At 48.1% G+C, this 15792-nt stretch overlaps 1 protein-coding gene across 2 annotated transcripts; it reads right to left on the bottom strand.

Annotated features, from left to right (window-relative positions):
• Nucleotides 1-827: 827 nt before the first annotated feature.
• Nucleotides 828-15292, bottom strand: PILRA (paired immunoglobin like type 2 receptor alpha). Of its 2 annotated transcripts, XM_057529317.1 has the most exons (7): nucleotides 15212-15292; nucleotides 14508-14897; nucleotides 4796-5020; nucleotides 2447-2477; nucleotides 1383-1432; nucleotides 1123-1154; nucleotides 828-950 (listed from the first exon to the last, which is right to left on the bottom strand). In XM_057529317.1, the coding sequence occupies exons 1-7, from the start codon at nucleotides 15264-15266 to the stop codon at nucleotides 828-830; spliced, it is 906 nt and encodes a 301-aa protein (XP_057385300.1). In that variant the 5' UTR covers nucleotides 15267-15292. The 2 variants fall into 2 exon arrangements, with proteins under 2 accessions (XP_057385300.1, XP_057385301.1); XM_057529318.1 differs by lacking the exon at nucleotides 1123-1154 and having other exon boundaries at nucleotides 863-950.
• Between the last annotated feature and the right edge of the window lie 500 nt (nucleotides 15293-15792).

The following is a 15792-nucleotide window of genomic DNA, read 5'->3' as shown; positions in this document are numbered from 1 at the left end:
GGTTGGTTGGCTAAGGTCGGAGTTGTGCAGTTTATGTTAATAAACCAGGTTACTGGTTTAGTTGGTTTGGTTCGTCTCAACCACTTGCTTTCTTTTGGCTTCTCTCCCTCCTCCTCCGTGTCACTGTGGCCCTTGGTGCTTTCTGGTGGGAGGCCTGTCAGTATAGGGATCTGGGAAGGTGATGACACCCGAGTCCTGGGAGAAGGACACTGAGAAGGGCAGGTCTGGGTTCAAATCCTGCCTCAGCCTCCTATTAGCTACATGGCCTTGGGAAAATCACCGTAACCATTCTGGGTCTTGTTATCCTGCCTCAGATGGTACCTCCAGTGCCATATAGGGTGCTTGATGATGCTGAAATGAGGTGATGCACGTAAGGCACTGACACAATGCATGCTAGTTATCTTCCTAAGGAAAGTAGAATGGTTAAAGTAGGGGGACAAACCTTCGCTTCCGGACTGACTACCAGTGTTTGGGGATTTATTGGTCCCTGGCCTGAGGCAGTCACTGAACAAAAGGACTAGGGGAGGGATCTGGGTGTGAGCTATCTATTATGGTTCATTTATGGCAAGAAGGACAGAAGTTGAAGGTGATGTCAGCTTTCTCCTTAGATGCATTCAGGCAAATTGTACAGGGACTTTTATTTTTGTGGTCAAGGGCTAGGAAGTTGAAGAGGGAACTGGAGCAGGTGGCTGTGTGTCTCTCAGGTCCTTGGTGGCCTTCAACACCTGCTGGCTTCTGAGTCGTCTGTGTCTGTCCAGGGTGATTATGAGGAACTGAGATCCCTGTGTGCAGCTGACTCTAAGCAGGTCCTCACTCAGTCCCACTCCTTAGGCCTTTAAGACAGAGTATAGCGTCTCTTCCTGGGGGCCCTCTTGGGGAGGCGGGTGGGGAGGCGCTGCTGGTGAGGTCAAGCTGGAGAGGGCGAGGGAGGCATAGAAGATGTCGTCATCCTGGGGGAGAATGGAAAGGGGAGGGGGTTAGGCAGCAGAGGGGGAGCTGTCCCATCTCAGAGCCGCAATCCCACAGCTGAGGCCCTGCCGAAACCACAGTCCCTCTGTTCTTCCACCCCACCTTCTCCAAACTTCCCTTTAATTCTTTCAGGACCTAATCTGAGCTGCTTACCTTGGTGTCCAGCTTGGGGCCTGCATGTTGTCCTAGAAAAAATCAAGATGTGCCAGGGTTAGGTGGCCTGGCAGCAAGGGTAGAGAAGTGGGCAGGGGGCTCCAGTAGTGAGGTCATCTTTAGGTCAGGAACAGGGTCTGGGGGAGGGTGGGTGAGGCAGGGGAGAGAGGAGGATGCTGAGGGCACGTGTGTGGGGAGGGGGTGTGTGGGGAGGAAGGAAGGCCCAGGTGGAGAGCGGGGATGATGGCGGCAGGACCTACCTTTATTCCCAATGTTCTCGTATTTCTCCTCCGGGTTTTGGAAGGATCCCCTGTGTGGGAACAGGAGGGGGGCGATGTGTCAGAGGCTGGACAGAAAAGAGTTACCACCTGCATCGGGCTGGTTCTCTTGGTGGGGGCTCTGTGACCTGCCCGGACACACTTGGAAGATGAAGGCAGAGGTTTGAGGCTCTCAGAAGGAGGCCGCCTGGACGGGGTTGAGGGGTCATTTGTGGTGTAGCCCTGTCCCTGAGTGCTGACTGAGGTGGATTGTTCTGGAGAAGCGGCTTTACTGCAGGGGCACAGGGAGGAGAGGCAGGAGGGGGAGCTCCTGTCCTCTCTGCCGCAGCGCCTCAGTTAAAACTGGAGCATGAGAACCAGGAAGCTAATCTCAGGTCCCCTGGGCGGTGCTCAGGCCTTGGTCCCCAGAGGAGACGCCATCGCCATGGGGAGGGGTCCGAGGAGGGCAGCTGTCAAGAGTCAGGAGGGAGAGAAAGGAGGGAGGGGCTGCGAGAAGGAAAAGCCTGGAAGTGGAAGGAAAGGTGGAGAAAGGAAAGAGGGGGGCCATGAGGAGGGTGAGAGCTCAGGAAAGGAAGGGGAGCTGGGGCCCGGGGGAGGGAGCCAGGCTGGGAGCCGGGAGGGAAGTTGCTCCGAGAAAAGACAGAGGGCGGAGCAGCTGGAGGTCGCGCGTCACGGGGAAAAGGACAGATTGGATGAGGAGCAAGAAAGAGGACAGAACGTGGAGGTGGTAGGTGTGTTCAGGAAGGATGAGGTGGAGAGAAGCCAGGATGAACTGGGGATGAAGGAGGAAAGGGGGAGCCAGAGAAAGACAGAGGGAGATGTTCCGGGAAAGAATCAGAGAAAGTGCTGGTCCACTGTTCTCGATTTTTTAAAGAGCTGGAGCCTCCGGAAGTGAAGAGCCTGGCCTGTTAGGGGACTTGGGAGGGTGTGGATGGAGAGTCCAGTCGGGGAGGGGCTGTGAAAGGCTCCCTAGTGCTGTTCTCAGAAGGAAACTTCCTGCTTCACAAAACAGCACCCCCCTCCCCCCTTGGAGGAGAAGCGCTCACCTGGCTGGGGTTCTGGCTTTAGTCTGCAGACCTGTAGGGGGACCAACAGTGTGTCAATGTGTCATCCATGGAGGCCGGTCTCCTGCCTGCCTTCTCTGCCCCGTCCCACCCTGAGCTCATCCTTGGAGAGACCAGAGCAGCGAAGCAGCTCGGCTGAAACCCGCCTGGGAAGGGCCTGGGACCTGAGCCTGCACCTAGCAGGCACCCTGAGGCTGCCCACACCTGTCCTGCCTTGTCCTCAACACCCATCAGGAGAGCAGCTCTTCCCTGCACCCTGCGCCCTTTCACCTTCTGAACACATTGGACTTGCCCACTTCCCCCAGCTCCAGTGACCTCTGCTCCACTCAGCCATACCCTGGGCCTTTTTTTTTTTTTTAATCACTCGAGCTGAGACCTCTGACCTAGTAAATGCTAGTATCATTTTTATGCTACTACTGTCTTTCCTTCCAGCTCTCTTTTGTCATCATCCCTCTGTACCTGTGCTTAACCTCAGTAACTCTTGTCTCTTGATGATCCACTTTCTTTCAGGTTATCCAGGCTCCCTGCTGAGCCCTCTACTCTCCATCTCTGCCCTCTCACTGGCTCCTTGACCTCCTGTGTTCCCCTGTCCTTCTGCCACACTTGCTGACACATCTTCAGTCCTGGATGTGTCCTAAGGCAGGGAATGCTATTTGCTTATCCCAATATCCACTTGCTTCTTCTTATTCAGTTACAGAACCTTGATTTTATTTGGAGTGGCAGTGTGCCTCCCTACAGATAGATGTGGGACCTATGACTAAATATAGCCAGTGAGATATAAGGGGAAGTTGTAGGTAGGACTTTCAGGAAGGCTCTTTAAAAGGAGGACAGACAGCTGGGTCATAGTCTTTTTGTCTTTTCCTCCTACATCCTGTTTCCTGTTTAGATTCACAAATAATGCCTGGAGTCCTAGCAGCCATCTTGCACCATAAAGCAGCCTTCAGGATAGAAGTCAGTATCCAGCACAGTGAGCAGAAAGGTGGGAGCCTGAGAGCCTAAGGACGGTGTCCTCTGCTTTCTGGCTCCAGATCCTTTTAGATGAGGAAAAAAATAACCCTCTGTGTTACTTAACCCACTGTTACTTCTGTTCTCTGATGCTAGCAGCTAAACACAACTGTTTTTTTTTGGCCGTGGCACGGCTTGTGGGATCTTGGTTCCCCAACCAGGGATCGAACCCAGGCCCTCGGCAGTGAAAGTACAGGGTCCAACCACTGGACCGCCAGGGAATTCCCTGAACACAACTTTTAATCAGCAATTCCTAAAGCTTTCTAAACCTGCATGGTTGAATACTGCTGAAAAAAAACATAGTCATGTGCAATGATGCTTGTACAGATTTATGGCTTCTCATCTGAGTTGATCCTCAAATACCGTCTTGCATTTCCTCAGTGACTACGTCACATTTTCTCTACATCTTGAACCTTCATCCTCACTCTCAGGACACAACCACTGTGGTTTTTGCTCTGCAGAGCTAAAATAACAATTTTAGAGTGACCCCAGCCTGGCCCACCTCTGGCCCTTCCACTGCAGGCTCTGTATGTGCAAGGACAAGCTGAGGTAGCCACATTGCTTTATCACATTGCCGCTGGGATCAGAGGCTCTGGGGTGTGATTTCCAAGGTCTTCTTCTCTCATCTCCTGCCTCCTCCACAGCTGTGAGCTACTTAGAGTTGCCAGCATGGTTTCCTTCCCCTGGAAGGACAGTGACCTCTATAGCACCCTCACCACCTGCCTAATTCTTTTTCATTCTTTGAGACTTTTTGCAGGTGTCATTTCCTCTGGGAAGTCCTCCTTGATTACCCCTCCTTCCTCCCAACCTACCATAGCTCTTTGCAAATGAGGCCATTAGCCCTTGAGGCAACTGTCTTCCCCATATCCTCCTATCCCCCAGTTCCTTGAAAGCAGGGCCTATGCTTTATTTACTTTTGCATCTCCAGTTACAACCCAGACCCTGGAAAATGGGTGTCCAACCAGTGCTTGCTGAGTGGAGCCGCCTTCCTGTCCCTTCTGTTCTCTCCTTAAATTTCCCAGGGCAGACCATCCCTACCCTTGCACCAAAAGGTGGGGACAAATGAGAAATGATTAAGTCAAATGAAAAGAACTGGAAATGATCAGATTTGTGGAGAGGGATTGGTCTTGAGCAGTGGTTCCCAAACTTGACACACAAATACCACCTGAGGAGACCATTAAAAATGCAGATTCCCAAGCTCAGATCTCAAGCCCAGCAGGGATCTGCATTTTTAATGGGCACCTATGGTCATTCTGATGCAGGAGGGTTCTGAGAAACACCCAGCTGGGAATCTTGGGGAGAGATTGGGGGTCCCAGACCACTTACCTTTGCTTCTCTTCCACCTGAGGTACACAATCAGTCCCACAATTGCAGTTATGAGCACAGCGCTGGCCAGTGCCAACCCGACTGTAGCTTCAGTACTCAAGGGCCAAGACCATGAACTCCTTTTGCTCTCTGGGACCCTGAGGCCAGCTGTGGTGGTGATGGTGGTGGTGGGGCCTTGAATGGTTGTGTTGGTGGTGGTGGGGCCTTGAATTGTTGTCTTGGTGGCTGGGAAGACATGAGAAATATGCAAATTCTTCACTAAAGGGCTGGAGGTATCTGGGTGAAGCTGTCACATCTTGTTCCCTAGTTTGGGGAATGTGGGGGGGGGTGGTGGGGAGCAAGTCTCTGAAGCTCTCCCACAGGGAGGGGAGTAACAAAGGCAGATGCTGGAAGCTTTGAATCCTCATCACTCTGTTTAAATCCTGACCCTACCACTGATCAGTGCTGTGAGCTCAGAACCTCATTTCATCACCTACAAATAGGGACAACTAAGTCACAGGATCAAAAAAAAATTACTGTGGTAAAATACATGTAACACAGATTTACCATTTTAACCATATTTAAGTGTATAGTTCAGTGACATCAAGTGCATTCACATTATCGTGCAACCATCACCACCATCCATCTTCCGAAATTTTTTATCTTTCCAAACTGAAACTCTGTCCCCATTAAACACCAACTCCCCATTCCCCCTTTCCCCAGCCCCTGGCACTCACCATTCTACTTTCTGACCCTAAGCATTTGACTACTCTAGGTACCTCATAGAAGTGGATTCAAACAGTATTTGTCATTTTACATGATTGTCTTAATAAGTGAGAAAACATCTGTAAAGGACCTAATGTATATTGGAAATATATTATTACGGTTAAATTAATATGTATTGAACTTTAGTTCCTACACACAAGGATATACTATGGAGAAAAGACAGTCTCTTCAATAAGTGGTGCTGGGAAAACTGGACAGCTACATGTAAAAGAATGAAATTAGAACACTCCCTAACACCATACACAAAAATAAACTCAAAATGGATTAAAGACCTAAATGTAAGGCCAGACACTATAAAATTCTTAGAGGAAAACATAGGCAGAACACTCCATGACATAAATCACAGCAAGATCCTTTTTGACTCACCTCCTAGAGAAATGGAAATAAAAACAAAAATAAACAAATGGGACCTAATGAAACTTAAAAGCTTTTGCACAGCAAAGGAAACCATAAACGAGAGGAAAAGACAACCCTCAGAATGGGAGAAAATATTTGCAAATGAAGCAACTGACGAAGGATTAATCTCCAAAATATACAAGCAGCTCATGCAGATCAATATAAAAAAAACAACCCAATCCAAAAATGGGCAGGAGACCTAAATAGACATTTCTCCAAAGAAGATATATAGATTGTCAACAAACACATGAAAGGATGCTCAACATCACTAATTGTTAGAGAAATGCAAGTCAAAACTACAATGAGGTATCTCCTCACACCAGTCAGAATGGCCATCATCAAAAAATCTACAAACAATAAATGCTGGAGGGGGTGTGGAGAAAAGGGAACCCTCTTGCACTGTTGGTGGGAATGTAAATTGATACAGCCACTATGGAGAACAGTATGGAGGTTCCTCTAAAAACTAAAAATAGAACTCCCATATGTCCCAGCAATCCCACTACTGGACATATACCCTGAGAAAACCATAATTCAAAAAGAGTCATGTACCGCAATGTTCATTGCAGCTCTATTTACAATAGCCAGGACATGGAAGCAACCTAAACGTCCATCGACAGATGAATGGATAAAGAATATGTGGCACATATATACAATGGAATATTACTCAGCCATAAAAAGAAATGAAACTGAGTTATTTGTAGTGAGGTGGATGGACCTAGAGACGGTCATATAGAGTGAAGTAAGTCAGAGAAAAACAAATACCATATGCTAACACATATATATGGAATCTAAAAAAAAAAAAAAGGTTCTGAAGAACCTAGGGGCAGGACAGGAATAAAGATGCAGACATAGAGAATGGACTGGAGGACATGGGGAGCGGGAAGGGTAAGCTGGGACTAAGAGAGTGGCATGGACATATATACACTACCAAATGTAAAACAGATAGCTAGTGGGAAGCAGCAGCATAGCACAGGGAGATCAGCTTGGTGCTTTGTGTCCACCTAGAGGGGTGGGATAGGGAGGGTGGGAGGGAGACACGAGAGGGAGGAGATACGGGGATGTATGTAAATGTATAGCTGATTCACTTTGTTATACAGCAGAAACTAACACACCGTTGTAAAGCAATTATACTCCAATAAAGATGTTTAAAAAAATAAATAAAAAAAATAAAAAGATAGGTGTAGATGTATATGTGTTGAAGTGGAAAGATACTTGAGGTCCATGAAGTAAACATAGCAAGCTGAAGAGCAGAAAAGTGTGCAGTTTGATTCTATTGTGTTCCATCTCTATATATCTGTAACTATATCTACATCTGTAGAGAGAACATTTCTGCAGAAAGAGGTAATGGCTGAGAGATAAAGTGGAGAGAGGAACTTGTTTTTCATTTGATTCCCTCTGTGTGACCATTTTTAAAACTATTCACAAGTGTGTATTTCCAGTACTTTTATTATTTTTAAAACGTAATATTTATTTTTATATAAGTTGTATAGGCACATAATTTAAAGAATCAACAAATTCCCTACAGGTTTTAAAAACAGCACCCCCTGCATAAGCCTTCTCACTCCTTTCCCACTCCCCAGATGGAACTACTTTCAGCAACTTTAGCTATTTTTTGGCATTAACCTCATATTTCTAAGTCACTGGCTTTTACTGCTACTGTTTGATCTTGTTGTTTTAGGTAGTATCTAGTCCTTCCTACTATTGAAATCCAGGATTTAGATCTCTTACACCCCCTTTTCTTCAACTTACTCAACATCTCAGCGTTTGATATTCTCCCTTTCATGAAACATGTTCTTCACGTGCCATCTGGGACACCATCTCTCTTTGTTCTTCTCCTCCCTCACTGGCAGCTCCGTCTCAGTTTTCTTTGTTGATTCCTCCTTGTGTTCCCACCTGTAACCATCAGGGTTCAGTGCTGGGACCTCCTCTCTCTACACTCACTTCCCAGATAATCTCATCCTGCCCTATGGCATTAACCACCAGCCATACGCAGAAAACTCCTGAACTTACACATCCAGCCATCTCTCCCCCTGCACTTGGAGTCATATATATCTCACTGCCTCCTCACACCTCTTGTTTGTCTGGTAACATCTCAAATTTAAGATGTTCAAAACAGAGCTCTTCATTTCTTCTCAAACCTGTTCTTCCCTCAGCTCCCCCTCTCAGTAAATGGAACGCCATCCTTCAAGATGCTCAGGCCAAAGGCCATAGAGTCATCCTTACTTCTTTCTTTCTCTTCTCCCATCATCTGCAAATCTTGTCTGCTCTGTCTTCAGAATATAACCAGCATCTGGCAACTTCTCACCTGCCCTGGCTGTCACCCTAATCAAGCCTCACCATCTCTCACCTTTTCCCGCTTTGACCTTGGTCATCTGTGCAGTCTTATTCTCCACACAACAGCCGGAGGGACACTTCTACATTGTAAATCCAATCACGGTGCTCCTTTGCAGGAAACCCTCACCTGCTCCCATCACTCTTGGAGTCAAAGCTCTCTCCTTGGGCTTCCCTGGTGGCGCAGTGGTTGAGAATCTGCCTGCCAATGCAGGGGACACGGGTTCGAGCCCTGGCCTGGGAGGATCCCACATGCCGCGGAGCAGCTGGGGCCGTGAGCCACAATTACTGAGCCTGCGCGTCTGGAGCCTGTGCTCCGCAACAAGAGAGGCCGCGATAGTGAGAGGCCCGCGCACCGCGATGAAGAGTGGCCCCCGCTTGCCGGAACTAGAGAAAGCCCTCGCGCGGAAACGAAGACCCAACACAGGCAAAAATAAATAAATAAGTAAATATTTAAAAAAAAAAAAAAAAGCTCTCTCCTTGGCTTTCAAAGCCACCTGAAACCTGCCTGTTCTGCCCTCACCTCCTGCCACCCTCAACCTCTTCCTCTGCTGCAGACACGCTTGTCCCACCTCACGGCCTTTGCCCTTGTTGCTCCCTCTTGACTGGAACCTTCTTCTCCAGACCTCTCCCTCACTTCCTGCACATCTGTGCTTAGGCTGGATTTTTTTGCTCATTTCTCCAGATCCCTCCCCAGCTCTTCTCCACCCTGCTTGGTGCCTTTGGAGGCTGGTCTTAGTGGACTCCAGCCGTGGGCTCAGGGGGAGAGGGGAGTGAGTCAGGGCATAGCCTTTGGGTCCCTCCCTAATGGGCATTGTATTAGTCAGTGTTCTCCAGAGAAACAGGAACCAATAGGATATACAGAGAGAAATAGTTTTAATATGAGGGATTGCCTCTTCAATTATGATGGCTGAGAAGTCCCACACTCTGCCATCTGCAAGGGGGAAGATTCAGAAAGCTGGTGGTGTCGTTCCAGTCCAAACCCAAAAGCCTGAGAACTACGGGGGCAATCGTGTAAGTCCCAGTCTGATTCCAAAAGCCCGAGACCACGAATTCTGATCTCTGGGTGCAGAAGAAGATGGATGCCCCAGCTCAAGTGGAGAGCAAGCTGGTCCTTCCCCTACTTTTTTGTTCTACTCAGGCCCTCAAGGGATTGTCTGGTGCCCACCCACTGCTAATCTCCTCTGGAAACACCCTCACAGACACACGCAGAAATAATGTCTTAGTAGGTATCCAGTCAAGTGGACACAGAACTAACCATCACGGGCATGTGGACTCTCTCTCCCCAGAGGCCACAGCTCCTCTCTGGGTCCCAGTACCTACTTTCTCCCCTGCTTCTTAGGCCTGTGGCTGGTCCCAGGTGTCTCACTGTCCCTGACTGGTTCCCTACCCTGTGCCCCCCTTAAAACTCTCCTCAGTTACCCTGTTTGAGCAGCTGCCTCCTGCCGGGACTCTGGCTAATATCCCCACGGCCTTCCCTGTTCCATCTGAATAAAGCAGCACCCCCAGCCCCTCTATCCACAGATTCTGCTCCATTTTCCTGCTTTTCTCTTCTCACCACCACCTGACACACAGAATTAATTTGTTTGCTTTTTTTGTTGTATTCTCAAGCGTAAGTTCCATTGTTAAGGACATTTTCATTTTGTTTTGTCTTAACTGCTTTATCCCAGTGCCCAGATTAGGACCTGACATATAATAGGGACTCAGTCAGTACTTGTTATTTCATTTGTTAAATGAATAAATGAAATAATTTTCCCTTGGAATTTCACAACATTCAACCACTGTCTTCCAGCTTCCTCTATTGCTATTGAGCGAGTCAAGCCACTCTGATTCCTGAATCTCTTTATGTGGCCAGTTTATTTCCTCCTTGGAAATGTATTGGATCTTCCTTTATCCCTGGTGCTTTGAAATTTCATGTTGCAGTGCCCCAGGGTTGGTCTCTTTATTTTTATCCATTTTGCTGGGTTCTTTCATTCTGGAAAATTTCTAGAGTAATTTTGTTGATAATTTCTTCCCCACGGGCTTCTTTTTTCTCTGTTTTTAAAACTCCTGTTATTCAGGGGTTGGAACTCTTGGACCAATTCTCAATTTTTCTTATCCTTCCTTATAATTCCTATATTATATTTCTATGGCTGCTATGACAAAGTGCCACAAGCTAGGTGACTCTAAACAACAGAAGTTTACTCTCACAGATCTGGAGGCCAGAAGTCAGGAATCAAGGTGTCAGCCATGCTGCACTCACTCAGGAGGCCCTGAAGGGGAACCTGTTCCTTGCTTCTTCCAGCTTCTGGTGGCTGCTTCATTACAGTCTCTGCCTCTGTGGTCACACTGCCTTCTCTTCCATCTGTGTCAAATCTCCCACTGCCCCTCTCTTATAAGGACACTTTTATTAGTATTTAGAGCCCACTCAGATAATCCCAGATAATCTCATCTCAAATTCCTCAACTGAATCACATCTCCAACAGCATAAGGCATTATTCACATTATTCAGTATAAAGTTCTGGGGATTAGGATGTGGACATGACCTTTGGGGGGCTGCTGTTCAACCCACTACAATATCCAAATCTTTGAATTTTTTTCTACCTTCTGAGATATTTCCACAAACTTCATCTTTCAATCATTTATTGAGTTTTCCATCTTTGCTAGTATACCTCTAATTTCCGAGACTTCTTTTTTTGTTTCAGAAGCTCCTTTGTGAAGCACCCTTTTGTGTTATATACATGAAATTCCTTAACTTTCTGAGGATGATAGTTATTTGAAAATTTTAATCTCCTTTCATTATTTTGGATTCTTCCAGATGCCCTTTCCCCCCCCCCCGCCCCCCCGATTGTTCTGTTCTCTGCATTTCATGGGAAAAGCATTCTTTAAATGTTTAGTTCAATCATTTTTAAAACAGCATCTCTAGCCTCAAGCAACCTGGGCACAGCTGAGGTGAGGGTACAATCCTTAGTGCAGGGGATTTGGTGCAAGGCCGAGACCCCAATCACCTTACCCCCTTGGCTCCCAGCATGCAGGAAGCTGTGTGTGTTATAGCAGAAAAGGCATGTCAGTTAGTGGGCTGTAGAGTGATCTGTTAGATTTCTAGATCTTTTCAGGCCCATCAGATAGATATCCCAGAGAAGAGTCTCCTAATATTCTGCCCTTGGTGGGTGGGTTGTGGGTACCAGCCTGGCTACCTGCATCCTGGGAGGCTCCCACAGGGGTCAAGTTGTTTAAGGTCTCATCAGTTCACCAAATCTCCAGATTTAAGAACTAAATCCTTGTCACCAGTTAGGGCCCAGGGTACACCCCCCAGACCCCTTGTGGATTATCGTAGAAAGCAAATATCCACTCTTTGGCTGGGGTGGTAGGTGGGGGTATGGAGGTGTCTCTGCTTCTTAAATACGTTTCAACTAGTCCTCTAGTTATCAGACCCCCTTCCACCCCCAGTTTCACGAGTACTAGGAGCTGCCATTCTGGACCCTTTAAAGGGTTTTGCAGTGTAAATCGCCTTCCTTCTGGGTGTCCCTGCTGGTGGCTTAGGGTTTAACTCCTCTGATCTCCTGAGCCAGTTACATTAGTCTATCTGTTTCCAGCGTCCCAAATTTTGTTTTTGTTCACCTGGATTGCAAATACTTTGTCCTTGTGGGTTTTTGTCTTAAAAAATTCCCTTTGCTGTCATTTTAGTAGATTTTGGGAGGGAGTGGAGGTAAACATGGGCATATAACCCAGCATCTTGGCCAGAATTTATGCATTACTTTTAAAATGAAAATTATAACAAGTATACATTTTTTCAAATGTTGCACATTAATAATAAAAGTAGAGAATAGGAAAAAGTCTTGTGAGGCATTTACATGATCTTTGGAAGAACATTACAAAGGTTTACTGAGGGATATAAAATAGGACCCGTTCCTCAGTGAGAAGATTGCACATCATACTGATTTCAGTTTCTGTCAATTGCTTTATAGGTTTAATGCAATTCTTATTTAAAAAATCAACATAAGCGTTTTTCTAGGTACTTGGCAAACTTATTCTAACATTTATGTGGAAGAATAGGCAGGCAACAATAATAAAGTTTTTGAGGAAGAAATATGTGGTTGTGATGGAGAAAGTCTTAACAGTCATTGAAACATGATAAAGTTTTAATAACTAAAACAGTGTCATACTAATATAAGAAAACACAGACTAGTGAAACAGAATAGACAGACCAGAAATGGATGCTATTCTACAAAAGAACTTAAAAGCTAGGCCTATGAATCAATGGAAAAAAGAAAAAATATTCAATAAATGAAGTAAGGACAACTGATTTGTTTCTTGGTATAAAGATCAACTTAGTTCTTTATCTCACACCATATACCAAAATAAATTCTCACTATGTTGAAGAATTTTATTGTGAGAAGTAATCAAATCTTACAAAAATTAGGAAAAAATATTTTCACCCCTAGTGGGATGTGGGGTTTTCGGCTTAGAAATAAAAGAGAAAAACTACAAATGAGATTAGATAATTAGATTTGGCTAGAAAAGTAAACCGTTTGTAAAAAAAAATTAATAAGCCAATCTCAAACTTATGAGTTATGTTTGCTACAGATATTCCTTTGGTGTGATTTTTTTGCATGGTGGTACTTCACTGGGATTAAAACATTTCTTTTTATTACTTTCTTGTATCTTTTAAAAAGTAATGAGCATGACCATCCAATTAATTGAATTAATTGAAAAAAATTAACTTACTGATGAAAAAACTCAGAGTAAATGTGACTGAAACACAGAAATGAGAAAAAGAAGGAAGAATTAGGAAAGGAAGAAGAGGGATTTAAGGAGAGACGAAGTCCCTCAAAAAAGGCCATTTAAGGAAATATGGAGGAGGTGCAGGAAATATTAATCCAAGGCTGTCTTGCTTAATTCAGGTTGTCAGTCACTATCTATTTGCTTTAAAACCAGCATAGTGGTCAAGAAGGGGCAATGGTTTTCCGAGGGGGAGACACGGGGAGTGTCCATCCCAGCTGGGAGCAGAAATTCATCAGTGATACTGCTTAGAATTGCCAGCACAAGTGATTATAAAAAGCAAACAAATGTAGACGATTTTCAAAAAAATAATCTACAGACAACACACCCCTTTATTGCCTGTGCCTGGGAGAGAACCCCTCACCTCTGCCCTGGAGTCAGATACACTGAGGTTCAAGTTCCAACGCCCCACTGAATGAGAGAGGGAGATCCGTTGATGCTACACGTCCATTATTAGGTGAAAAATAGTCAAAACGAGATGATCAGGTCAGTAGCTGAGGCCAAGCGGCTCATGGTTAAGAGAAGAGGCTCTGGGGTTAAACTGGGGTCAAACCCCACCTGCACCAGGAGTGACTTCGGGCAGGTGTTTGCTGTGCTAGCCTTGGTCTCCCTTCCTATAACAGGAGGATGGCAGCAGGGCCGACTGTTACCGGGGTCGTGGGGGAGGTTAGCTGGGGTTTAGCTGGGCTGATGCTGCCAAGGTGTCCAGCCGGGACGCAGGGCACAGTCAGCGGGAGCTGCCGTTACCGCTGCTGCTGCCTCATCATGACCAGGACAGAGGAGCGAGATCAGGGTGGACAACGGGGACAGTGGGACGAGAAGCACACAGGGAGAGGTGGGGGGCGGCAAGGAGGTAAAGAGGATGGAAGCGGGGGAAGAGGAGATGGGAAAGAGATGGGGTGGGGGTGGGAGCGTTGAGGGCCGTGTTCTGGGGAGCAGAGCAGCAGAAGGAAGGGGGAGATGGGAAACAGGTGATGGGGACACGGGACGCCTCGGGCCACCATTGGTGGCCACCACACACCTACTGTGTGTGTGTGGGCTGAGCTCATGGCCGTGGGGAGACAGACATGGGGTAGCTGAGCCTCCACACATGGACACATGACAAAGGGGAGGCGGCCGTATCCCAAAGATGTCAAGTCACCTGGAGGACATGGGGTGAGGACAGGGGAAGGTGCAGCCCCAGCTTGGAGCAAGAAAGGAGAATAGCTGGGAGCCCAGAGGGTGGAAGCCTGAGGATGAGGGAGGGGGCTGGATCTGGAGGGCAGAGAGGAGGATGGGCAAGGGAGGCAGCCCAGGGTTGGGAAGATTAAGGTGAAAAGGGGTTGATAGAGGCCTGGGGAGGAGTAGGGGGGGCAGGGAGAGGAGTTTGAGAGAAGAGAGGAAGAGGGGGCCTGGGCCAGGCCTGGGAGACAAGACCCCAGTGGCCTCCAAGAGCCTCAGACAGGACAGCGGGACTCACTGGGGATGACGGTGAGTGCAGTTCCCTCGATGGACTGCCACATCTGCTTGCCTTCTTTCAGCGTGTCCACCTCCACCCGGCAGAAGTACGTAGACTCATCCTCCCTCCGCAGTTTCGAGATCTGGAGGGAGCCGCTCTGCCCACCCTTTGTCCAGTTCAGGAGGAGCCGGTCCTTGAAATCCTTGTGGATGAACGGCGGGGTCGTCTTGTAGATGAACTCCCCATGGAAGTGTTCCCATCTCCAGGATATCCTCACGTTGGGAACTGTGGCTGATTCCCAGGAGTAACAGAAGGAGAAGGGGATGCGGATGGAGCCACCCTTGGGGGCTGAAAGTTTCTTTGGTTGGTTCATCCCGAAGTCAGTGTTTGGATTGGGTTCTGCCCAGTGACCTAGAGGAGGGAGGGAGAGGGAGAGACTTTGAAGGTGACCCCAGACCGTCAGCCACCCTCACCTACAAGGGGATGTGTGACAGGTGGTAGGACTGGCCCTCTGGCCTGGGTGAGCCCCTCTCCAGGCTTGGGGCGGGGAGGAGGGTGAGGGGTTGGGGGGACCCGGCACTGTGGGACCAGCTCTTTGTTTGTTGGGGGTGGGAGGCCTGGCCGGCTACCCCAGGGGACACTTCTACAGACACCCAGCCATAGCCCCTCCCCGGGGGGGTGGTCCCTGCGGCCCTGGGCAGAGCAGGACAGTCCCGGCCTCTCACCTGCCTGCAGAGATGCCAGGGACAGCAGCAGGGGCAGCAGCAAGGGCAGACCCATGGCCTTGCCCTCCTCCCGGGATGAGAAGACAAGCAGAGCCTTCAAGGCCAGAGGGGAGGCCTGTGGAGGGGCCGCCTGCGGGGAATCTCAGCACCAGGAGAGCGACGACCAGGCTCCTTCAGAGGACTGAGGAGGGTAGGGGCCTTCCTGAAACCTCCCCACCCCTGCCGTGACTGGCATTTCCTTTATCAATGCAGCTTCTTTTCCTATATTGCAAAAGGGCCTCTCTGTGGTCAGTGCAAAGGGAACCATGATCTAGGGCTCCCTGCCCCCCTCTGCACCCTGAGGGGCTGGTCCTGACCTGGGCCAGCTGGGGCCTCGCCTCTCTCCCTCAGCTCCCTGCCTCTGCCACCCCCTTGGCATCTCCTTAGGAGTCAGTCTCTGTGTCTCTGTGTGTCTCTCTCTCCTTTTCCCTGCTTCTCGGAGTGTCTCTCTCCTCCCAGGGAAAGGGGTGACAGCAGGACCAGTTCAGGCTCCTTCAGGGAGAGGTCCACGGCCCTGAGTCCCTGCCCAGCTACAGCCCCTT

Source organism: Balaenoptera acutorostrata, chromosome 15 (genome assembly GCF_949987535.1).
Source record: "Balaenoptera acutorostrata chromosome 15, mBalAcu1.1, whole genome shotgun sequence".
Classification (NCBI taxonomy): domain Eukaryota; kingdom Metazoa; phylum Chordata; class Mammalia; order Artiodactyla; family Balaenopteridae; genus Balaenoptera; species Balaenoptera acutorostrata.
This window is presented reverse-complemented; position numbering and strand designations above follow the sequence as displayed.

Bases quoted from the DNA above. Each gene is read 5' to 3' on its own strand.
- PILRA (XM_057529317.1), bottom strand. From the start codon at position 15,266: ATGGGTCTGCCCTTGCTGCTGCCCCTGCTGCTGTCCCTGGCATCTCTG. The intron at 1,155-1,382 runs GTAGGTCCTGCC...GATTTTTTCTAG, and splicing joins CGAGAACATTGGGAATAAAG to GACAACATGCAGGCCCCAAG. The intron at 951-1,122 runs GTAAGCAGCTCA...ATTCTCCCCCAG, and splicing joins GCCCCAAGCTGGACACCAAG to GATGACGACATCTTCTATGC.